We start from the raw sequence: 25,877 nt of genomic DNA on the forward strand, positions 1-25,877 counted from the left end.
TCTGGCAGTCCAAGGAACTCTCAAGAGTCTTCGCCAGCACCACAATTCAAACGCGTCAATTCTTCGGCGGTCAGCCTTTTTCACAGTCCAACTCTCGCATCCATACATCACAACTGGAAAGACCATAGCACGAGTTATACGGATCTTGGTTGGCAGACTAATGTTTCTGCTATTTACTAGGCGGTCAAGGCTAACCATTGCTCTCTTTCCCAGAAGCAGGCGTCTCCTAATTTCATGGCTGCAGTCTCCTTCCGAGGTAATCTTGGAGCCCAACTGGGGTTAACCAGAGCCAAATCAGAGCCAACTTTTTTATTCCGCCTGTGAAACAGGGTCACGTCCTTGAAACCAACAGATTTTCCTTAGAAGAAGCCGCTTTAAGTCATTAGTGTCACAGTTTGTGTCTTATTTAGGTCATCTCTGACCGTCCCTAAACGTTCTGATCCATGCAGCGTCGCATGCGTGTGCGAATCTGAGGTGCACTTCTAGTGTCTAAATCTGCGCACTAGTTGAGCCAGCTTCAACACCTGGAACGCATCCATTGTCAGGTGGCGCTCGCTTACAGTACGCCATGGTTCAGAACATGTTCAGAACTTGGAAGGAGGGTCAGAGATTGTTGACGTTGTCTCTACACATCACCTTGTTCAACGTGCACTGAGGTAGTCGCAGGCATGCCCACTAATCCCAAACTGAGCGTGAGTAAGTTAATGACTGAGTAAAGAAGAAACGGTAATAACGGCAAAATGTTGCCAGTGCCGACGTTAGTCTCGCTCATGAGCACACCGAATCTCGGCAGATAGCTGCGGTTGATCCGACGGACCCGTGTCTGCTTTCGACGTCGGAGCAGGTGCACCCCATGTACGACCTTTATGATCACTCAAGTAAAACAAAACCAAAAAAGAAGAAGAAAAAACAAATTAGTGGTGATTAGCTAAGAAATATAACCTTAACTGTTTGCATTTCGGTGCCGCTTTGGTAACACACCGTAAACTTGGATGTACTTTCCTGCAAGGAAACACCGCACGTTGACTTGTTTGGTCCCAGGATGGCTTCGATGAGGAAAATAGCTGGCTTGCTCTCGAAAGCGCAACGGACATTGCGAGTAGCTTGCGAATAAGAGAACTGAAAAGCGAAAGTAAGCGTGGGCTTGCGAGTGGACCGGAAAAAAAGAAGTCGCATCTATGATACCTGCCTCTGACTCTAATACAAGTAAATATTTTTGCTAGAAACGTCTTCTCGCTTAAGCAACAGCCAAAGCTCGTGCAGGGGAACGAAAGTGTTTTCGAATAAGAAAGTTCGGGGTTTTCCTGGCCGTTTGCAATTTTAGCGCGATGACGTTAAAGGGGACGTTGCGCCGAAAATCCGGCGTATGGTGTTGTGAGCGAAAAATCACGGGCATGGCTGTGGCAGGTGGTAGCAGGCAGCTGCCATAGCCAAGAACTGATTCTTCGATGGTTTGTGGTACCTTCCAGTGCTCTTTGATGTCAAGTCAGGCATGCTACTTCTAAGGCTACGCAGGCATGATCATTGGTTAAACCGGGGCTTTATACGTCGTGTAGTCACCTATGCTAACGCCTCACACCCTTAAAGGTGGCGTTGAAGTGCCCCTTATAATTTTTGCCTATACCGTGCTACACAGAATACATGTTTTTCTTCAATCTTTGTTGCCGAGATTCTAGGTCCTTCCTCAAAGTTTTACGTGATCACTTTCCTTATTCACACAATATAGACTGTTTTATTATAGTGTCACACATTTTATACTGACGCAGGGGGACAGTGTTTCACCTCTCCCCATATAAGCAGCAGATTTTGGTCGGTCGGTCGGTCGGTCGGTCGGTCGGTCGGTCGGTCGGTCGGTCGGTCGGTCGGTCGGTCGGTCGGTCGGTCGGTCGGTCGGTTGATGTGTCCCAAAGTGATTCAGGCTATTAGGGACGCCATTGTAAAGCTCCTGAAATTTCGACCCCCTAGGGTTCTTTAATGTGCATTAGCATCGCACCGCACACGAGCTCCTTGCTTTCGCCTCCATCGAAAAGCGGCCGCTGTGGCCGGGATTTGATCTCACGCCCTTGGGTTCAGCAGGCGAGCGGCGTAACCACTAAGCCACCGCGGTGGAGCACATGATATTCCTCTTTAATTCCTAGACTTCTATGGTACAAAAGCGACCCCGTGCAACCGGGCCCACAATTAAGCATCTGCTGCGCGCACGAGATGTGATTTTCAAGCTATTGACCAATTATTTAATGTAAATATGAATAAAATGTACCTGAATATTCAACGCGATTCTAAAATGATGGCGGCTCAAGTCGGTTGAACCCGGATCCGCGCTGCGAAAGCTACTATACTGATTGTTCACGAAGTTCGATTCGAACGTTCTCGTCGCTGATGCAATGGCTGCAAACCGTATAGTGTGATCGGCGATTCGACGTGTCTTCTTGACATCTTCTTCTTATTCTCCTCCTCCCTCTTCTCTCTCTTCCCGTCGTCTTCTTCTTCTTCTCTTTTTCTGTGGCTGGGAGTAAATAGTTCCCATGGTTACGACAAGTACGTAGTAGTAACAGCGATGCTTACTCGAAATGTGCCGCTGACTAGCATAGTGTAGTTTTCGCTACAAATTACTCGGTGAAAATCTTATGAATTTGACCTGTAAGTATGAAGTATATTATTTGTTGGCGCATGAAACTAATATATGGTAATTCTCAAATGTTACCTAGATGTTTGCCTGAACCGACGCCTTTTTTCTAACATGGTTCCATCCCTCAACTTCTATATTTGTGCAGGCATACTGCATACAGCTGCATTTGCGAAAAGTACGTTTGGTCATCAGCTAAGAAGCACACTATAAGTATACTTCTTTTCTATCTTATTCCAGTGGTCGATACCATAAAAGATCTTCTGTTGCCTGTTAAAACCCGCTCGCAAGACAAGCATTACAGTCAGCGTAGCGCATTCCGTGCCCCGCTGTTCTGATCTGCTCCCGCAGGGAGCTATCAACGCATGCGCAGAGGGCCATGAAGGGCGCACGTCTGCCTGTGCGTGGGCGCAACCGGGTACAAGCGAACCACGGTAGTGGATCATGCATTGCTTTGTGTAGAATTGCTCGATTATACGCAGCAAGTTTATTTTCTCCCGTTTTGCGACTGTCATATTTTGCATTTCATTCCAATAACATCTGCCCTTCATTCGTAAAGTTAGTCGGAAATGGTATCAATTGTTTCCCCAGACAGCTAGTATTGAGGGGTAGTACTCGCTAGCTTGACACTCTGGTTACTATTGTAGCAAACGTTTTTTATCACTTGTTTGTAAAAGCAGTTACAAATTCATCGTGGGATTTTCAATTCTTTGCAACAAAATTGTTCAGTGGGAGTCGGTTTCGCTCAATGAGTTGTCTGGAATTTATGGAGCGGCGTAATGAAATCTGGAATGTTGACCTATACAGTCTGGCCTGAGTAATAGGGGCCCCGTTAATATGGGCGACTCGAATTACAGACAATTTTCCTGCAGATCAAACTTTTTCAATGTATTTGCGCCTCGTTAAAATAGAAACTCCCTGTCTGGACCATGAACAAGGAGAAAATTCACAGATCCTATTGAGGCTGATCTATTTTTGTCACGTTCCTATGGACAGAAATGAGGACGACATATGCACCTCCCCAAACAAATTTTCATTTTCTAAGCTTTGAGAGCATGCCATAAGAGCAACACAGTTAGAAAGGGCTGATCACTAAGAGATGACCCTTTTCTTCTGTGGTTTCTTACTTTATAGTGCGAAGCTGTCTGCCCAATGGCTCCGACCATTTTCCGTATTCTATGAATGGCTGCAGAAGATAACGCTCTTTGCAGCTTGTGCAAAGCAGAACGCGAAATTCTACTGCTTTATGCCGCTGAGTGCTGATATCACATGGCATGTGAATAATTGTGGTAGAAGTCCCATCATTTATCCATAAGACGCCATTAATAATGTCTCAGCGCTAATAGACGCGTCATGTTGCAGCTCAATATTCCAAGCATAAATGTGGCTGGTATAACGGTGCTTGTCCCAAGTTAAAAAGCAAGCATTAGCCATCGCGTGCTTTAAAAATATTCCCTTTGTAATTCGTTATTACGATCGACACGGCGAAACACTTCTATTGTGTTAACTTACATTTTTTCACTACCCTTAAAAACAGATTCATCCGAATGTCCGTGATTGTGTCTGCTATTTTTATGTAGGTACACTTAATCGCCCGTTTTTGTAAAGTGGAATACTTTTCTTTAGATAATAATTTAAGACACGTAGCTGCCATATTCGCAGAACAACGCCGAGTCCTTTTTATTGCTAGTCCGCTTTCAGGAGAGGAAGGCTCTTGACCTTATATTTATCAAACATTTCAACGTTTTTGGCTAGTTTAGTACAAAATCTCTCGTGACAAATACTAGTCAAATAAGACTTGTGGCTACTAACCGCTACTTAACAAAATTTAAACATGCGTCTAGCTATTGGATGAGAGACAATGCTTTTGTACAGTGGAACAGTAGTCACCTCCTTCAGTTTGGAGGAAGAAACATACGACAGAGTTAGCCAAAATGATGATTTTTGAGGGACCACATCTTCACACTTAAATTCCTTCTGTCTTAGCATTTGCGCACAGATAAGTTCTCCGCTGCAATATTTGCATTGATGGTGCACAGTAAAGTGAAGATGGTTCGACAAACGTCCAGCGCTGAACCAGTCTTTTATTTTACTTCTCTTTTAAATAGCTACTTTTATTAAGGCAGCCTGGCACAATAAAGTCTTTGTAATAACACAGGTAGATACAGAGGGAAACGTTCCATTCCAAGCCTGCCACACTGCTGCCAGGATATCAGTCTGGAATGATAGCATCATAGGTTTCATATCAGAAATTTCTTCGATCTTTCTAATTTCCAAACTCCTTAAACAAGAACCTGAGAACCGATCTTCAACGCAGTTATAAACCTGAGACTTCCATGAAGTCTCTCCTAAGCACCAGCCATGCTCACACACAGGCGAGGAATTCATTAAACAAGTCACCTGTAGTCTTCAAAACACTTCTGAATTAGGCAGATTTCTATTACTTTTGATCTACAGGAATTTTCATTCGCTGCAGGGCCGTTTTTTTTATTATTTAGTTTTCAGATTTCGGCTACCTGCGCATACGAAATGTTGTGTCTATTATGCAATTAGAATTGCACCATTTGTGAGAACACACAGTAAATGCCATACAGCGCAAGAGGAGCACAATAGGAGTGAGGGTCAAGAGAGGGCTGCGTCACCCTTACGATGTTTCATCGACAACTTACTCAAGGTTATTTCGCAGAACGTCACATCTCGCGCACATGTTACAAACGGCTCAACAGAAGTTCATCTCGAGCTACTCTCGATTAACGTAATGTCCCGAGGAACAGACGTACTTCCTTCCGCTGCTCTTGAGAACCGCCTCCGACTTCCTACTTACGCACCTCGGAGTGTCACTTCCGCGACGTCATGGAGGAAGACAAGAAAGGTGCAATCTTCCTGCTACAACACACCTACATGCCAAGTTCACAAAAATGAGTCGTCATACGATTTGCTACGCACTTCCTGAGACAAGATGCGTTAACGTGCTTGCAGCTGACCCAAGAAAAAGCAATCAAACGAAACAAGAGCAGGGATGACACGCAATTTCATTTTTTTTTTCAGCATAATTTACGCGATAATTTTTATTGGTATTAGGTGTTTCCCATCGTTTTATTTCTGTCTTTCAAATTTGGTAAATTATTTCGAGCGCTCACACTCATGCAGCACCTCTGCCAAATTACTCCTGGCATTCTTCGCTTCGAATTCGGTGGATGCTAAAAATAGAGGAATGAATCACCCACGAAACCAAAAACACCATGTTTAATTGGTCTGTTTGCAGCGCTTACCGCCGCTAGAGCCTGGAACGGGGCCTGCACCGTTCACCTTGAAAACGGTCAGCTCAGCCGAACCGCTGCGTGCGCAATGCATGCACCACGACCCCAAATATTAACTGCTAGTCCCGCACGACCCCGCGGGGTACGACGAAGGGCTTTGGACTCGCTTCGAACGGCGGGTTAAACGAACCCGCATGCGCTAAATGAGCGAGCACCACAACGGCACTGCATGCTCAGGATCCAGCTGAGGGGGTCGCCCGCACGAGAGCGCTTGGCCAGCCGAAATAAAACTAGCAACCAACGCACCGAAGGTCACCTGCTCGCTTCTCTCACACTCAGCGTCCTCGGCCTTAGGGCTAGTCTCCCAAGCTCTACCTTAAAACTACTTTTCTTTTCTTCCTCGCTTTGTTGCCAGTTCTTGCACGAGGCTCTCCTGGCTACATATCCTGGGTGTGTTTGTTTATTTCTCTCGCCCCCTTCCATCCTCCTCGGCCGGAGTCGTCTGAGTCAGGTGCAGCACGTGGGGGCACCCTCATATCAACTGGCGCCATCTCTGCCGCGTGGACGACCGCTTCTTTTGATTCCATCTTGTTTTGCTTCTGTGCTTGCGCATCTTCTTCCGTTCCCTCTCAGTGACTGCACGCGGGTTGCCCGCTGTCGCACTGCGGGAGGCTCAGGCTGGCAAGGAGAGTGTTCTGCGAAATCGGCTGACGACTCCGTTGCCTCCGGCTGCATGGTCGGCCGACCAGCTCCATCACCACCACTCCCTCATCCTCCTTTTCCGTGCAAGCCGTGCACAACTTCGTGCGGCCACCCGCCCTCGCCAAAATCACTCCCTCCCCCTTCCCGGGGCGATTTCGCTTCCGAGAGGGTTGTTGCACCGGACGCGAGCACTTTGACTTGCCGCGTGCGCGGTCCGCTCTCCGGCCTGGGAAACACGGCCCACCTGCAAGCGTATCGCCTGCCCCCACGTTCCGACCGCCCGCTCCCCAGGTCTCATTATAAAAAGCGGCTTTCGAAGTCTGCCCGGCTACAAACCGCTCCACAGCTTTCGAGCCAGCTGACACCACCGCCGACATGAGCCGCCTGGTAAGCAGTGAGAGGACCCCTCTCCTTTTGAGAGTGCGCTCGAGTGTGCGATGGATGTCTGTGGGAAAATGACTCGGAGGTTGACAGACTCTTTAGCATGCGACCGATAACACGAGTGTGCGTGTCTGTAATTTTTTTTTTTTTCCATGCGGTGGGAAAATGTACAGTAAGAGATCGGTCTAGCTTTAAAAGGGAGGCGGGTAACTTCATGGCGACTGTTAAGAGGTCTAAAGCATTTTCAAACATGTCACCTCTTAATGGCTCCATATGTCATCTACGCTCCTTCTTTGTCGGTTGGGGATATTTTACATATTAGTTCTGCAATTTGACGTCTTTAGAGTTGTTATTTATGCGGGTGCATTACCGGATGTTGACACGGGATAAATGCATTCTATATATGATATTTGGCTATAAAATAAGCGTGTAGGGTAAAGAAATCTATTTTTGAAAAGGATTCTGCCGGGTGACAAGCATTAGGCGTAAAAAATAAGTTCAGGTAGTTAGACGGCAACCGGAAACATCTTCGGACTGCCATAATCTTTTTTTTTTTTTTGCATGTGAGACAATAGTATAGCCGTAGTGATTTGTTTTGGAATAATTATTTTATATTTGCAACACCATTATGTCAGATCAGTGAGTTTTATTCTGAAAGTTGGATCACCGGAATTAAGAAGCATCTAGCATCTAGCTTACTTTTTAAATCATAGGCTACTAACAAAAAAAAAAAAAAAACATTTTTACTGCTCGAAACGTTCACGGCCATTCTTCACCAATATCAGATAATTTTTCGTCGTGATTTAACATTGTTGTTGGCAACTTGGCGTGTATTCTTTGGCCGCTAACCACAGGAATTCGGCTAGCGTTACAGGACAACCAGAAATGAAACATAAATTATTGGTATTCTGTTTTAAGTTCATGTAGCGACTCAAACACTCCCAGCCGCACAAATGATGAACAGTATTAGGCTCTCTCTGTATTGTTGAAAGGACAAAACTTCATTGAATACTGTAGTTTAAGGCATAAAGCAGCAGGCAGCAGCATGTTTAGATTGGAAAAAACATAGCACTAACGCGAAACCACAAGGACGTGAGGAGAGCAACACAAACGCTAGTGTGTCGTTTGTTATCCCTTCGTCCTTGTATTTTTGAGGTAATGCTGTGTCTTCTAAATTTAAGAGTCTACCATTCATGTTCCGTTGAACAGCTTAGCAATGCCGTTTTCCGCTTTTCTTGTTCTTTTTTTTTTTTTTGCCAGCGGATCACAATCTGTCGCATTTGTGAACCAAAAGGAGAGGCTCATATGACCGCTTGAGCAACTCCTTTGAGTTCAATTGATAGCTTTGGCTTTGTGCATACGTAATATCATAGACGTTAACCGGATTAACGGATACCTGTAACGCACAATCAGTGGTATATTCCCGAGTGATGTTGACATCGTACCTGCCACTTTGCATGCACATTAGTCTTGCGTAAATCCAGCTCACGTCTAAGCTATTACGTCTTCGCTTAGCTAAGCCTTACTACTATCATCAAATGCCTTCGGAGTACTGTTAGAATATTGTCTGAATAAGACTTGTGGCCTCCAGCTGCCCTTCGCTGCCTTCTTGGCCCTCCTGGGTCTGGCCCTGGCCGCCCCAGCTGAAGAGATGGCTCCTGCCCCCGAAGCCGCCGCCGAGCCACAGCCCGCTGCCGATGCCAAGCCAGCATCGGGAGACGAGAAGGCCGTTGAGGGCCGCACTGGCTTCTTCCCTGTCTACGGCGGAGGCGCCTACGGTGCTGGCTTCAACCGCGGTGGAAGCTTCGGCCTGGGCAGCTATGGAAACAACTACGGACAGGGTGGCTTCGGTTACAACTACGGGGGCAGCAACCGTCGTGACTACGGCAACGTGCAGACCTACGGAGACCGCGAGGCCTTCGGAGTTGCCCAAAGCGCCGGCGCCAACCGCCGCTATGGACAGGGCAGCTACGGAAACGCTTTCAACAACCAGGCCCACGGAGCTGGTGGAAACCGCTACGGCGTGGGATACCAGGGCGGCTATCTGGGCTAGTTTACCAAAGGTACGAATGAAGCTGCTGCCTCACCGCAGCAAATAAGTGTGACTTAGAAGGCAGCTTTCAGGGTCACCTTTTATTCAGTTAGCTATTTAACGAAACTGCACGCCAGCGCCCCAGCACATGCGTGGGTAGGCTTTACAGCAAGAAAAAAAAAAAGGCAGAGGAAACATAATAAGGTTGCAAAAACTTAAAATTATGCACGAAAAGAACACAGAGAACACTTCAACATCACCTAAATTGAAAAAAAATATATATATATATTTTTTTTTTATTGCTGCCATACAGGGGAGGGGGCGGGGGGGGGGTCAGAATACCCTCGAAAGTTTCTTAGTGTTGCGTCCCCTTTCCTTCCGGACTTTTTTTTTTCGCCCTTTTTTATTCGACCGGCGACCTATACCCCCCCCCCCCCCTCCACTTCCCCAAGTGTTTCTTCTTACGTCACTGCTGCCATGCAGTCATTTCATTCAAACACGCCACAGCAGGAAATGAATTCAGGCGCTCCGTTGTCGGTCCACACGTTGTCCCGGTTGAGTCATCTCGGATCACGCAATGTCAGCCGCATATGGATAGCACCTTGCCGGCCTCCTCTTATATACCGTAGTAAACTCACCACAAGAGTCTCTTCAACTTTCGTGAAGAGGTCCGAGGCTGTAAGACCTGAGCGTTGCGTCAAGCCACACAGCAGGCTTGACGCAACGCTCAGTAATGACTCAAAACGTATTTGATAGCATGAATACAGGCTTATTTGTCGTGCTGACCATCAGCGCGACATAGATGGCGTAGGACAGAGTCGTGTGATCTAATCCAGAAAACTTTCATGCACGTAAAACACAAATGCTGGCCTTTGGCAGCGGATTTGATCATTCCTGTTCAGTGAACTCTCATCTAACTGATTACTTGGTACAAATCTTTCTGCATGCCAGGATACCGCTTGCATTCCTCACAGAAGAGGCATCGAGGCTGAGTAAGCATGGTGTGCTGTCGATAATTCTCTGTTACGCAAAGATATATAAAGTTACGAGTACAGCCGTTCTATGCAGTGGTTTATAATTCATTCTGGTTTTATGCATTCCAATAAATTGTAATCTCTCGCCTTAGTCTTTCATACGGGGAATCGCTAATGACAACATATCAAGGACGGGTTGGAGCGAGCTAGATGTTTCTGAATCTAGCTCTTTTACAGCAGAGAAAGTGGGGTGACTACGCAGAAGCGCTCCGAGTTTCTCCTGTTTCTCCTCTCTGTAATCCCCTTTCCACAGTTACGAAGGCTATTGATTAAAGGCAGTGCACTGCGCTTGTGTTATTTGAAAACGTGAGTGACGACTCTCGTTGAGTGCATTATAGGCTTTTTATGACAGCTATTGTTGTCTTTACAGGGAACGCAGGGAACGCACTATACAACTTCGCTTTCATCTTTTTTTTTTTTATTCGCACGCGTTGCCACAGGAAAGTTGCTCGTGGTTAATTGATTAACACTGCTAATTTAATTAAAAATTTGTTTCCATCGCAACGTGCACAATTGACTCGAACTGTTTACATGATCATTGTTTAACCATGTTTGTTTGTTCCTTTTCCTTTTTTTGCAGAACTGACGCGGCCACTTTCTGCTTTCGTCACTTTCGCCTTTCTCGCTTACTCATGAAGAAACACGTTAAGAAAAAGGCCATGAATCGGCAATGAAAGAAACAGCCATTCCTCTGCTGGGTATACCATGGAACACTTCCTATATCATGCATCATGTCCGCTAAAGGAAACCATCTATGGGCATTAACGTGGCGCCTTCTGGCGCTGTTGTAAGGGCCACGCAGTCTTGTACACGCGTGCGATGATGCCACATGAATTGATTCAATAAAGTACTATTTATTTTCCGCATATGACTGCGTTCTGGATACGTTCACTATGCAAGTGACCTATATATTACTGTTTCAACTTTATTCGTTGTGCCCAAGAATCCCACATGTAGATATTTACACACAGAGAAAAATCTCATATGAACGATTGCTCACGCACTGTATACCGAAAAGATTCATTCAAAGGGACGGAACTTGAGATGTGGGCAAGGGTGGCCCCGGACCGTTTCGTAAAAAGATACTGCTCGATGAAGAAAGGTTTTATGCTACAACACGAAAAAAAAAAAAAAAAAAAAAAAACATTAATTGATATACAAGCAGCGAGCTGTCAACCCTATAATCTGACTACAGTGAGATTTTTTTCCCGCATATTTCGCCCACCATACGCTCGAGAGAAGTGTTTACAGGCATCATATTACCTGCAAAAAAAAAAAAAAATAGCTATAGAAACTCTGAGGCACTAAAATCTATTTTATTACGTGAAGAAAATTTGCTACTTTTTTGAAAACGTAATTTATTTATTTATTTTACCACTGAGGGGCAACGGCATTATAGAGGGGGAGTGCTGAAAAAGGAAGACACAAGTTATAAGGCTAGAAAACGAAATAAATTGCTCTACGTATCTACACAATGCTAGAGAAAACTTGACTATACATGGTTAACTAAAGCAGAGCTAGAAAGGTTGTGTTTAAATGAGACTGGGACCTTGGAAATGTTACTGTGTAGGTACATGTTGTTAGCATTGCTTATTATGTTCGAATATGAAGCGATCTCTATAGCGGTTATATTAATCCCGGCACATTTCTAGAAACTGACTAATTTAAGGGGCTGTCATTTAAGGAGTTTGAGCATTAGTTATCCTTGAGAATATCATAATTTTGCACTTGTCAATGTTTAACTTCATTAGTCATGTGTTTACACTAAATTAATATAGCATTAAGGTCAGACTGTAGGATTGAGGAGTCGTCATTACTGGCTATTTCCCTAAAAATAGCGCAATCAACTGCGAAAAGGTAAATGTTAGACTTTGTGAGGATGCGAGATATTAATGCAAACAAGAAGTTAAAGCGGTTCAAGCACTGCACCTCGTAGTACGCCAGAGCTCACATCAATAAGAGAAGAGCCAGAACCCTTAACAGTAACAAATTGAGAGGGACGGAAAAAAAACAAAAAAACATCCAGACCATTTTTGAGAATTTCTTTAAGTATGTTTAACTGCATGGTTCATTTTATTAAGCTGTAGTTATAGCATAGCTTAATAAATGCTTTTGGAAAGTCTAAGGAAGTGCAGTCGGCATATGAACATAGATCGAGAATATGGTGAAATGTGTGAGTGAAGGATAGCAGTTGTGATCTTAAGAGTACGATTTGGGAATACGAGTTGAACCGGTGTGAAAAATGAGTTAGACTCTAGCTAGAAAAATAATGATGATGAAAAATATATCTCCGATTAATGTTATCATTACCATCATTATTATTACTTTATATACATACATGCATGCGTGTATGTATATATAAATATATATATACAACTACTCGCGAGTTAAATGGCTTAAATGCAGCGGTAATTGAGAGATGGTGCTTTAATGCGAGTTTTGTAAATAGAAACCAGCTTCCCAATGTTCTACTGAGAGGTAAGAGTACGAGACGCAATTGATTGCAGAAACATTTCGGTTGTAAATATAGAACTAGAATTTGAGGTGTTTTTCAGGAACTTGGAGTTAATAAAACCAAACGGTGGGGAGCAATAAGGGTTAAGTGTGTCGATAAGTTTCGCAGTGCCGAGTATATCTACTATAATAGGAGACATAATGAAATAGTTGCAAGGAAGTGTTAACAGCAGAAAAACGTCAATAGGGCTCGAAACGTTCTGGGTAAATGTGTCATTATGCATACTGGTACACAAATTCTTGGAAAGCAGGTTGCCAGTGTCACCTATTAAATTAATAGATTCATCTGCCGAGGGGTTAATAACGCACCAGAAGTTCTTAGCGTTAGCATTTTTGTTGTTGGTTATGTGTTAGATAACAATTTTGTTTTACCTTGTTTCAGCGCTCCTAGGTATACTCAGTAGATGCGCTATATAATATGCCTACTTAGCGTCAGCTAGGGCAAGCTTCTTCGAGCGGTAAAAACGCTTTTACTTGTTAGAAACGCGCTTAATGTAGTTGTCATACCGTGGAGCTTGTGTGTTGGTGGTGATGGTGTGGTTACGGCTGAATTCACTAATTAGTTGTTAGACCTTAGCAACAAAAATATCCCAGTTAGTTTGCACAATTCGACGGTGAAAATCTGCCAGAAACTTCTTCTAAAATGACGACAGTTCATTATTTATAGCTTCAGTATTAGCCTTCTTGTAGTTATAAATAATTAATAATTTATTTGTAGTATTTAAATGACATGATCCAATAGAAAAACTTAACATCTCATAATAACCTATTACAGCGAAATAAGGGATAACGGAGACAAAATCTGGTCTATTAGATCTAAATTCAAAGTACTTGCTGTCTTCGCTGTTAGTCAAGTGTCCTTTATAATCAGTTGCGATAAAAAGAAAAGTGAATAAAAGGTAGTGAACTCGTTAGCTGCGCTTGATAGCGAAAGCAAAGAAGGGGGCTGAGTATTGGAAAAGTTACAGTTTCTGAATAAAAAGAATGGGGATGACGGAAATTGCGTTGTAATGGCATTAATAGCATTGTGCAGCTCGTGAACGAACATGAAGGATGAGGAAGGAGGGCGATAGCATTCAGCAAGATTAAGTTTCTCATGGCGAGGGTTTTGCAGCGCATGCTATTTCTAGGTTGCTATTTATATAGATTAACATATGAAGGAATTTGTTTTAGTTTTGCAAGAAGCACGCCCCCTCCTTCATGTCCATAGCGTTCTCGGCGGTAGATAAAAATCGACTATACAATTCAAAACAAGTTCAGTATCTACAGAACATGCGCAGAAAGCCAGGCTTCCCTGAAAGCTATGTTTTAGACAACGCGCATGTAGATTACAGACAACAATGAGTTATATTTGCTAACAATGCTTCTGATATTGGTAAAAGGTACAGGCACTTGAGTTGATGAAAAAAAAAAAAGACATGACCGCTACCCCTCTCTCGTCGCAAGGATGGGCTGATCGGGGCAGCGTTAGGGGATGTATTCACGTGGTCGAAGTGTTCTTCGGTATGCTAGGACGTGTAGACCATGTCAGTGAGGTTGTTATACTTGAAGCATAAGCTATTTTGTACCAGTTTGTTGTATTGGAGTGTTTATAGCTGACATTCAGGTTGTCTTTTGTCGAAACTAATCGGCTTCACAGGGCCATATGGGATGATAGGGAAATTATCCTAATGTAGAGCGGCCGGTAGACTTGAACTTGTTGCTTGATGCAAATACTCTTTCTTTTGTTTTAAAGCGATCTAACTTCACTATTATGGGACGGCATTCCTTTGCTGAAAGAACGCCTGAGCGATGGGTACGTTCCACGGCATCTGATGAAAGGGAATCGGGTACACAGTCATTAATTACTGAAATGAGCTTAGATTCTGTCTGCTGCCAGGTTCCTTTCTAATCAGGTACAGCGTGAAATATTAGGTTATCCCGCCACGACCTGTCTTCCGATTCACCAAGGCGATGTGCTGTTTTGGGTGACAAATTGCTTCAATGAACGTTTCCAAATTTCTGGATCTATGCTCTACTGCATCTATAGCTTTTGATGGATAAAAAAAATTTTGATTCGGTATTTTTCAGTCCCAATGCCTTAACATCCGCTACTAATTCAAGCTGACTTTTTGAACTCGGCAGTGATTGTGTGTGCACGTCGTTTAGTAGTTGACATATGATTTTCATGTGTTGGCTGGGGCATCTCAGTAATTTAGCAATCGTTGTGAGGGAAGAGTCTGTCCAAGGTCGCCCGTAACAAGTGATAACGAAGCCATTTAAAAACATTCCCATAAGATGTCATAAAGGACTTGAGCCCACGGAAGCAGTAGTAAGTAGCGGTTTCTGTTTTTTTTTTTTTTTTTTTTTTTTTTTTTTTTTTTTTTTTAGCGTATAAAGAAGTTTCACTACACACCTTCATCGAGAAGCAAAAGTGCTTAAGGGCTGTGTCGATATACTGCTTTTGTGTCCACTGAAGGATTGGTGGTGTTGAAGTCTTTTCTTTTTTTTTTTTTTTTTTTAAATCCTGTCTGGATGTGAGTATCGCTGTCGGTCGAGCTTGTATCTTGGCTTGAAGTTGTCGGTCAGTCGTGATGTCCAGAAAATTAGGCCAAGAAAGATGTGTCGGTGACGTACTATCGAGGCTTTTGCACACTCGGAGTCGGGTAGGATCGGGGTAGGTGACTCCGGGGCACTTATCGAGCCAGAGCATGTGGCCCATAACCCCGGCAGAAAGCGCACGAGCAAGGCGTGCATTGAGAAGCAGAAGTACTCGAGGACTGTGTCGCATATACTACTTCCGTATATATACTGCTTTCGCCCTAATGCACGTCGGCGGTATTAAAGGTTACTACTGAATTTTTCGGTAGTTTTATTCGGCACACAATTTACCGATCAGTTCCACGAGACGAGGAGAAGAGGACCTTGGAGGTTCTTTTAATATTATTCAAATTGAGAATAAACATAAAACCTTACAAAGAATAATGCTAAGGAACAACCGAAGGGCAAAAAAAAAATAAATAAATAAAGATAGGCGAAATGTCGCAGCATACCAATGTGTCAGTATACAACTATTCCCCTTTAAATAGTTGATATTAGCAAGTTGCTCGAAAAACAAGATAATTACACCTTTGTCAATCAGTAAATGCTCTAATAAATAGCTTTAATAAAAGCCATCGATAAACATTTCAGCGAATACTGCATATTACTAGGAAACAAAGCGGCAAACGTTGACCGTAGTGGGAATAAATAAAAACTAATGGGCAGGTCCATATACCCTTCATTCACATGAGAGCAAGTGAAAGGAGGGCTTGCGCAAAATTTACACGAGTGCTCGTAGTATAGATTCTGGTCTTTGACGCACTTTCATCCACGTGATCAACCTACACCAATTTAAGAGGCGATGATTCAGCAAGTAGGCATTTTTAAGATTCACGACTAGAAATGCTGTACGCTACTTAACATTCGATAGTCGCTTGCTCTACTTTTTAAAAGGGCCTCTGACAGAAAATTGAAGTTTGTATAAAGCGGACCTTCATAGGCTAGAGAAAGCAAAAAATGAAATGCAAGAATCGGAACCGCCAGCCGATTTTGAAAGAAAAGTTCAGTGTGCGTCGATACAGGATTCAACGGGGATTCCGGAGGCTAGGGTATACAAAGCCAGTATAACTTCAAAACAGGAATGACAGAATCTTTTTGTTGTGTACATATATGGGTATAGGAAGTATGGATCCAGTGAGGGGAATTTCTAGAGAAGTGGCGGCGATGAGGGACGATCCTGACGGCACCGAGGAAAGTATAGGTGCAATCACGCTCGTGACAGTGAAAGGCACAGGTGTGCAGCGCCGGCGCCGAAGGAGTTATCGGTTCACATGATGAAAGTGCTACGGAATTCGAAGAGGCCAAGCATGATCAAAGTGGTAGTGCTCTGCTCTGGGGATGTACAGATGAGCGAAGGCGCGCATTGCGTGATCAGAGAAGGCGCCCTACAATATCAGGATGACCAGTTAGCGGGCAGACCGCGTGTGCAAGTTGCGCTGCCGCAGGAGCGTCGCGCAGAGCTTCCCCGACTTGATGATGGCTTCGTGCGCGTGGGTCGCCTCTATGCGGAATATAGCCGAAAGAGTAGGCGTTCGCAGTATTCTTTCGAAGTGCCGGCGGAGAGAACGCTGCCGTCAAAGCCGTAAGGAGCGCTAGGTATAGAAGGTAGCGCGAGAGCAAAGGGCGGAGCGCAAGTCGAGAGGATCATCAAATGGAGCGCATTGTTCGAGGGAATCGGTACGGATTACAGTGAACCGACTAACTGTCCTCTGCCGCAAGGGGTCGAGGGCACCCAGCGACCAGGCTGACGCGCTGGTGGAGGATTGTAGCGCCAGCTCCATTGCTGAGAGGAGAAGGCGAAAGTGTGAGCTAGGGCCTCCTTTGTGTCAATTTGTGTTAGTTCGTGTTGCCATGTCACACCGGAGGGGACCGCGGACATCAGACGCGCACTGGGGCTGTGTGAGGTGTGATAAGTTCTAAGTCAAGCAGCACATTGGCGATGGAGGTGTCAAATGCGCGATTGCATCGGTTTAAGCGCAGGCAGAACGAGCGGACGAGAAGACTGCCACATATGTGGATATGCGTGGATGTGCTTGAGTGTGCGCGTGTGAAAATGGACCAGACAGCGGCGAACGCCTCCTCACATTTAACGACTCGAACTGGTGAGGGGATCTGTAGGCTGGCGCCGCACGGACGGCCAGTGGGAGAGGAACGATACTGTGTGAAAGAGAGAGTCGCCGTAGAAAGAACACCGGATCCTCCCGCAGCCATTCCCAACAAGGCCAGCGGGTGGGTTCCAGGGAATTTGACAGATGCTCGCAGCGAACTTCTGTAACAGTGAAGACGGACGCCTGCAATTGCCTACTCTGCATACTCGTCAATACGTACATTCTAATATGTCGGAAGAAATGAAGCCAGGGGCGAAATGCAAGAGAAGAAAGTTCGACTAAATCAGCAGTTTTTTTTTTTAACCAACTAAAAATTTCCTACATTTTGGTAGTGGCCTGGCTGCTAGAGTTCCTCTAATCTTACGTTGTTTTTAGCAGCCCTGCTAGATATATTCTATCAAGGTGTCCTCTATACTGCTCTTAACTGCTTTCTTGCTGAAAAAAAGTGTTTCAATCTGTTTAAACGCATGAGCTGTTATTTCAAAACCTCGCAGTAATCAGATGTTATCAAGAATTGATATTTAAGGTGTGTGCCAGTATAAGGAAGGTGATAAAAGCAAAAAATAAAACGCCATTTCATTCCGCGTTTTATTAATATAGCTCTCTGAATAAAATTGGATAGACGACATTCCTGAATGGATCGCTGTTAGCGCTTTTGCATTGTTATGTTTATAACTCAGTAAAAACATGTGGAAAGCGGGCACTGGCTCTTTAATCAACCCTGTTGTATAAGCCACGATAGTTTGATTATATGCATGAGAACAATCTCTCTTGCGGTCAAGTTACGGATGGCTTTGGTACACACGTTTAGTAGGCCTTTGGAAATGCAAAGCACATTCGCAATTTCCCTGTAATAATATTAGTGACTTAGAGCACGACTGAGGGCTAGTAAGATGAACTGACTTAAACTAGCCGATGTCTTCAGACATTGCCTATGTTTTGCAGGGGCTCCGGTAAACGGTAAAAATGTCCCCGGAAAACACGCCCCTGGAGTAAACGTCATCGGAAAGCAAAATGTGCAGGGAAAAGAAGCCCCCATTCATTAGCGAAGTAGGAAAAAAGTATGTCCCCAGATGGCTGCAATCAAACGCCCCGCAACGTGAAGCACTCGGCTAACCTGGTGCTCGGCTCATCAGGGGGTCACGCTGCCGGAGAACGCATCGTGCACTTTGCGATTCTGCTACGTGGAAAGGATTCTCCGCGAAGCAAGGGCTATATTTCCCTGTTATGATAGCGCTTCTTTGCGTCTCATCTGCTGCTCGTTTATGGCTGTGGACTAGCGCAAACGCGTAACGTTGCAAGCTCTACAGTAGGCTCCGGTTGTGTTTGCGGGTAGTGTCTTCAGAGCTTTCATTTTGAATTATTCCAATTACTGTTATAAATCTGCCTGAGGTTGATTCCACTGCACCTTCGAACAGGACTATCCACACTAAACTCTTGGGCCATTTGCGTCCCATAATATCTGATCTGCTAGCCTTCCGAGTTAGCCCAGTTGGTAGAGCGACTGCCACGGATAAGTGGCGGACTCGGGTTAGAAAAACTGAAAAGAAAAAGTTAAAGCGAACAATGGCTGATAAGAATAACATTAGAGGCTAGACTTCGCTTAAAGCTTTTGCAGAGTTTTGCACTGCTCTTGAAACCGCGCCGAAAGACTAAGGTAGAGCAAAAAATAATAGTTGCTCGACACACCTTGGCACAAAATGCGAAGGAACAAAATGGGCTAGGGGTAGAGGAACTGCTCGTACCTTCCATTACTACTAACAGGGATTCATATCAAGGGGCTTACATTGTTGCGTTAGTTGTCCTTGCCATCGACGGCATCTGAAATGCGAGGATTTGGTTTTACTTGACAAGGCGACGATTGCAAGCTAGCTTCGCTCTGCTTGTGGAAGGCGGGGTTCTAATAGATAACAAGAAATATCGGCCCTAGGCGTCGGACATGCATTTTTTCTGATTATTTTATTTTGAATTTTCAAAGTAAAATAACAATCGTTTGCATCGTTCCGTTAATTTTTTTTTTTTTTTGCGCATGTTCCTCAATTAGACGTGGCACTCCTTTAAACACAGCAATCACTGGTAAAATGAGGCCCCTTGAATGGGAGGGATCCTATCTACTTTCGCGGTGGTAAGTGAACATCCCGCCTGAGTTAAAAGCATTGACTTGCACTCTCACCTCCCTTGACTCGCTCCGACAAGGTACTGAATTGTGTTTCCTCGAGCTGGGCAAGTAAAATTTGCTACGAGTTCTTAAACATTCAGAACCCCCGCCCCCTCCCCCTTTCACACACAAACATACTTCGCATACCTTATATGCCTCCTCCCCCTTGCCTTTGGTTTTCGTTGTCGTGGCAGTGCTAGTGTTTGGAATAGCTTTCCTACCCTTCACCTTATCCTCCTATAAGTGCACAAAATAATTCCCCCCCCCCCCCCCCCCCCCCCCCAAAGCAAAAACATTCCTGGCAACGTTCCTGAAAGAAGCACTGTTTAATACGATAATACATGTCTTTTGTCAACCCATCGAGTTGTCTGGTCTCAATATTTACGTAATGGGATGTGAAACGTAGTACACAAACAGAAAGAGTGGCTTCGACTTATGACATCGGAAACTTTGCAACAGCCTGAAAATAGTGACATTGGAATTTTTAATGCTGTTGTACGTCGCAATGAGTTTGTGGAAGGAAATTTTCGGCAGGGCAGGAAAGCATTCCTTATAGCCAAATCAAGGTATTGGAACAGTCATACGGCTTCTTTCACTCTTTTTTTTTTTTTTACGAAAGAATGACTCACGCTTCGTTTCATACCACGAATAAAAGAGAAGCTGGATAATTTAGTTTGGAAGGGTAACCTGAAGGTCAGCTATTTTTTGTATGTGTTTGGAGCAGGACTTAAATGTGGCGTAATCGAAGCCTCGGAAAAGGCTGTTGCCATAATGGTGAGCCACAGGAGTATGATGGATCAGCGAATGACATGAAAGAAGAAAGTATTGGAAGTGGTTCCTGAAAAGAGACAATTTCCTCTGCGGTTGCTTGGCTACAAATACCGCAGAAAATGACAGCCGCTGCAATCAGGCATTCTGGGAAAGCGAGATGACGAAGCCTGCGGGTTGCCTACGAGAGCGCGTGTTTTCGCCATAACTAAAAGTGCATCCCACAGAGCAATCTGATGAACAGTGCGACGTAGCTTGAGCTACACAAGAGGCGCGGTTTTGCGTTCGCCGCTTGAAAGCGCTTAGAAGTTGCCGCCAAGCATTCCTCCCTGAGATACAGTTTTCTGGCTTCTTTTTTAGATTTTCCTACACACCTATCAGAAAATATGCGTTTTCATTTGTCAGAAAATTATTCTGAAGCTGGTACAGGCAGAGTGATTACGCCTAAAAGAAGCTCGAAAGTTTTTCGATGTTCCACTTGGTGCCGCACACGAGAAAGAACGCGTGACTTCAGTTCGCACCTTTCCACGTGCCTTTATTGATGATGAGGACGATAGATATTAATGAAGCAAGGACATCTTAGGTCAAGGAGCGCCAAAAACAAGGTTACCTGCCTCTATTATGGTTATCACTATTTGGCACGACGGAACCTGCAGCTTGCGGTATTTGGGTCAAGAGTCTAGTGCAAAAAGCAAATGCTTGATAAAAGGTTTGCACAGGCCGACAGAGGCACCCATGGAGATAAGGCTTCGATCTATTACATAAACCGCCAGGCCAATTTTTGTGGTCTAGGTATAGATAGGCTGAAGGCATCTGCATATCTGAAAGCGCTAAGTAGTTCTAGTGAAACAGACTACAGAAACTTCTCTAGGCTCTATCCCCAGTTTCGAATTGCTTATTTAGATATTTTTTTTTTACTTCACTGTTTGCTTTTAAATTCAGTAGGTAAGTTGTACCAGTGTGGAACTAAACCTCACTTGTGAACCAGCAGCAGCGGAATCTATAGGCAGAATTATGGCTTGGCTTAGTGTACACAAACTGCTTCCTTCACAAGACTGCAGTTCAATGTCGCCAGAACCATACGCCCGCCGTTTCTCCGAGGAGGTTGTATCAGACGCTTAGGTAAAAGTGAGAGTGGGAGTGATCGGCTGCAGCGATGGGATAGTAATATAGTAAAATGCTTCCCTGAATTTTACCAGTGGTTCCTAAAGCATCGCCGGCCGGCGCTGCAGCTCCTTATGTGCAGCGCAATCTGTGACAAGAAAGCACGCACTGAGACTGCGCTGGCTGCGCTCGCTGCTTTAGCCGCGTACGCCGCGCACTTTCTCTTGCACGTGTCAGCTATCGCGCAGGCGCGTCGCGACGTATCGCCTGCAGTCCGCCTGGAAGATTGGGCAGACTGCCTCGGATTTCCATGAAGCAAACTTAGTTAAAGGCGAGATACTATTTACTCACGCATGCACTGTGGAGATGACGACAGACGGCGATCAGTTACTGTTGACTGTGGAATGCTTTTCCCACGTGAGCGAAAACATCATGTGGGAAGTGCTGCTCTAGTTAAGACCGCTATGTAATATATTGTCGTATATAATATGTCCAAATATGCAATATAAATATATATATATATATATTTCGTTCTACAACCAAAAACAATGGTCAACAAGCAAGTGAGCCGCTTCATTTTCAAAGTGCAGATCATACCTTTGCATATTTGAACATATTATATACGACAATATATATATATATATATATATATATATATATATACCATTTTGTTCTTAAATTACGGCGTTACTAATCCTAATTCTGCCCACGAAGAATACGTATACAGTCCGAAAGAGGTGTTTCTTCACAGGCACGAATGCTAGTAGACTGAAAAGCACAGTACTATATGGGACATGCTTGCACCGCGCGCAGCAGGAAACATAACCGGCTCGCTGGCTCGGGAGAAGCGAATAATGTCCAAGCTCAGTGAGAGCTGGCCTACTGTTTGTCGTCTCATTTATTTCCGTTATTATTAAATGGTGGTGCTTCTATTTGTGATATTATTTGCTTTGCAGTCATGAAATCTGTGAAGCGAATGGGACGTATTCAGTGTGAGTGGCGTCGCTCAAGCCACAGGTGCGCCGATGCATTGCGCTTGCGACATATTTTTGCTATTGACCAATTTGCGCAAATCTGTAAGTAAACTTCTTAGCAAGGTTTCATGTTTTCCAACCAAAAGGCCTCGTTCCTCGATATGTTCTCGGCCGTTGTAAAAGTTCTAAGGCAGGTATTCCAATAGGGCACATTCACTCATGCCAGTGGATCGCGAATGACGTCGCGCGCTTGATACCTGCCCAGGTGGCTTGTTTCAGAGCGCTTACAAAACAGGGAGAGAGCACAGAAAATTGGCAAAACAAATCACACGCGGGCATCGAGTCGAAGGAGAATCCTCCCACCGAGTAAGTTTCTAGGTTGTATTATTAAGCCATGTATATCACTCTTTCGATGCCGCTCCAAGCAGTCTTTGTCAACTGGCAAAATTTTGGAATTTACGTAAAAGGGGAACTTGGATCTTTCAGTTTCCGCAAAGAATGCGAGACATCTGGAAACGAGATCCTATGGTTGGAAAACAGGTCATGCGGAAAAGTTGACAATGAAATCTGCATAGTTTCACATGTGAGCCTTCTTATTCAGCGTTTCGCGTGCTGCTGTGGCTGCCCCCACGACATAACCCTACTTTGCACCTCCATTTTGTTTCGGCGGATGCGTTTCGGTATTGCGAAAAAACCACCTGGAGCAACTCGTTCACCGCGCGTGCACAGGAAGCTAGCGGAGCGGCGGCTCCGGCGACGTCCCGTGGTTTCAAATTTCGCCACCACGCGAGAAATTGAGCGCTGCCGTCGCGCGGCGAAACTTAGGCTTGGGTTCCCTATATGGCAATGCTGATCTGTTCGCGATGCCATGGAATTAGAAATTCAGGCTTGGCACAGTTTGGCCATGCTTACTTTATTTATTGCGGTGGGTGCAGCTGACTTCAGACAAGCACATAAACAACGACGTTATGTCGGATTGTGAGCCCTATTGTTAACGAGCTGAATATCAGCAAAATAAGTAAAACTTATGCAGTAAGGAGTCAGTGACGAGAGGTCGTACGTGATGAAAACAGGAAAAGCTTGCTCTTCGGGGTGTTCCGCCGCCACTGAGCACGTGCAGCCTGTCAAGGCTGTGGGTCATCAGCCAAAAATAACGCTGTAAGCCCGTGATCGGTTTCCTGTCTCCTTGGATGAATGTCTAGAGGAGACGGCTACTTCCCAGACAATTGGCATACGCTGTTCCACTAGTAGACTGTCCTTCACGTGTAAAAGCGTGCGGTGCATTGCAAGTGCGCCTTCGTGACGTAAGGCTCAGTGTCAGTAATGTATTAATACAGCGCTTGTCCTGACTTAATAAAAGAAACGATAACACATTAGTATTTCGATGAGCATGGTCTTTATTATAAAGCAACAGAGGTAAAGCGTAAGACGAACTTTCTTTCTCTGAACATTCCTCGGTAAGAACATTCCTCCTCACTATAAAACCTAATTATATGTTATCATATGCTGTAGTGAAGATGATTGTCACTGATTAGAGTTAGTTTGCTGTCATGGCGCAAGCCGCAAAACTAGTGTACATGTTTTCTCCCCAACATCCGCAGAAAGCAGCGACAGTTTCCAGAAAGACCACGAATAATGTTGCTTCACCACTTTAACAGTTCCCAAAAAATATACATGAAAGTGCACATTAAGAGAGCTTGTACTCTTAACAGTGTATACTAGCTCTCTGAATCCCAAAAACATTTCATACCAGTACAGAAGAATATATAGAGAATTCCTTAAATAAAATGATCGGATGCTTTTCAAGAAGACATAAAACTTCTACTGAATTTATTTTCCAGATAGCTCAAATGATTTATTCAAATTACGAGGGTAAAGGCATGAAAATACGTAACCATATTTGTGTCCACAAAAACTGTGGATACATGGCTCACGTAATTTATGGAAGAGTAGAAAAACTGCAAGAGGTATAGTTTGTAATACATGCTCCTTGCAACAACAATTAAGGCCACAATCGGGACACAATGGCGTATATATATATAAATATATCCTAGCCAGTAACCATGTCAGCATAACGCTGTCTTCGCCTAACTGCCTTTTCTCATTTTCAAACTCAATTCCTCGCAGATTTTAAAGTACAAAGAAACGTGCCATGCCAACCACTTTGCTTGAGTGCAGCGGGATTGACGACTCTGGAGATTACGCCACATCTTAAGAAAATGACTCGGAATACTTAATGACCTTTGGATCAGGAAGACTCCAAAACACCTTTTTTTCATCTTTATTTCCGTTAGTGCTGTTCTGTATCAGGCTGGATTTTTTTTTTCAAAAGGTTCTTGCGAACATTATGTTCAGAAGCAACTAAATAATTGTTTCGTTTGCTGTTAACGATTATGAATGCCATTGAATGCGAAAGGGGAGGGAGTGCTCGGTTTAGGTCATCTGCTAGCACACACCACGCCACGTACGAATGTAGCAGGTTTTACGTGGCGCATGTCTTTTTTTCTTTCTGTGAAATTATCTCCTACCTAAATGTATTAGTAATTTAGGCCTTCTTGTCCGAAAACAAAAACAAATAACTAGCAGATTAATTTTCTTACGTTTATCATGATTCGTTTCATTGCCAGCTGAATGTTTTAGAATGTATCTCGTAATCAACGATTTCACAAACATGCTTTACAAAGATTCAGCTACGTGCAGCACTCGGGTACACATGATCTGACGCGCGAAAAAATAACAATAAAGCCGATGAAACAATGCCGTCAGACTTCTCCCTGCTCCTGCTTGAAGACGCATGCAAGCGTTTTCTTTCTTTTTTTTTTTTCATGAGAAAGATTGGTCTAACCTGTTCGTGATATTTTTTTATGAAACTGGGATCACTTATAGATAGAAATGGTCTAATGCAGGCGCAAATGGAGTTTGCATTTAAATAGTAGCGTTCGATTTCAGTATCATAGTGTCCAATAGATACAGCACAGACAAACGGTATATTGCCGTAATATAAACCCCGCCTCCTCCCCCCCCCCCCCTCAAAAAAAAAAAAAAGAAGGAAGCTTTCTTGGGGGGAGGGGGAGGGGCTCTTACTGGCACCTCTTAGGGCCGATCGTGGCATGTAATACATGTTGTTTTCTGCAGGAATTGCTTTTAGAATCTTGTTTGTAATCCCCTCGCAGTTGGTGCTTTCGAGGAATCGGGAATAAAAAAAAAAAAGCAAATTAATATGACAAACTTGAAGTATTCTTAGTATTTCAGTGCATAGTTGGTGTACGAGACAACCAGGACGTGCAAATCGGCCATAGTAATGCGAGTACAGGGCCGAACAATCTTGATATAAAAAAAATACGAGTAGTAATTTCGGTCCAGAAATCTTAAACGTGTTTTCCAAACAAGAACAAAAAAATGACGTTGTGCCAAAACAGCAAAGTGGAACACGTACATTTCAAATACAAAACCTGTATCGAATAAAAGCAATTGCCGTAACGGATTAAGATATTCAAGAATTTGTTGATTTCGTTTACTTGACACTCGAAAAGACATAGATAAAATAGCTCCTTCTAATCTGATTTAAAGTATGAAGTTGGTCACTAACATTGTCGGATTACGTAAGCTCCACCTACGAACACTGGGACGCGACAG

At 44.1% G+C, this 25,877-nt stretch overlaps 1 protein-coding gene and 1 long non-coding RNA gene across 2 annotated transcripts in view; one reads left to right on the top strand and one right to left on the bottom strand.

The window, feature by feature from the left end:
- The window catches only part of LOC146201538 (uncharacterized), an 88,764-nt gene that overhangs the window by 52,063 nt on the left and 10,824 nt on the right, over window positions 1-25,877 (bottom strand). Inside the window, exon 2 of the long non-coding RNA XR_014703557.1 lies at window positions 4,803-4,843. This is a non-coding gene — a long non-coding RNA (uncharacterized LOC146201538). The remainder of the gene's footprint in view (window positions 1-4,802; window positions 4,844-25,877) is intronic.
- On the top strand, window positions 6,759-10,901 carry LOC146201541 (uncharacterized). The gene is made up of 3 exons (XM_084587627.1): window positions 6,759-6,975; window positions 8,561-9,032; window positions 10,616-10,901. Exons 1-2 carry the CDS (start codon window positions 6,964-6,966, stop codon window positions 9,020-9,022), a joined length of 474 nt encoding a protein of 157 aa, XP_084443753.1. The 5' UTR covers window positions 6,759-6,963; the 3' UTR covers window positions 9,023-9,032; window positions 10,616-10,901.

Source organism: Amblyomma maculatum, chromosome 1 (assembly GCF_055883805.1).
Source record: "Amblyomma maculatum isolate TAMU_Amacu chromosome 1, ASM5588380v1, whole genome shotgun sequence".
NCBI classification, from domain to species: Eukaryota; Metazoa; Arthropoda; class Arachnida; order Ixodida; family Ixodidae; genus Amblyomma; species Amblyomma maculatum.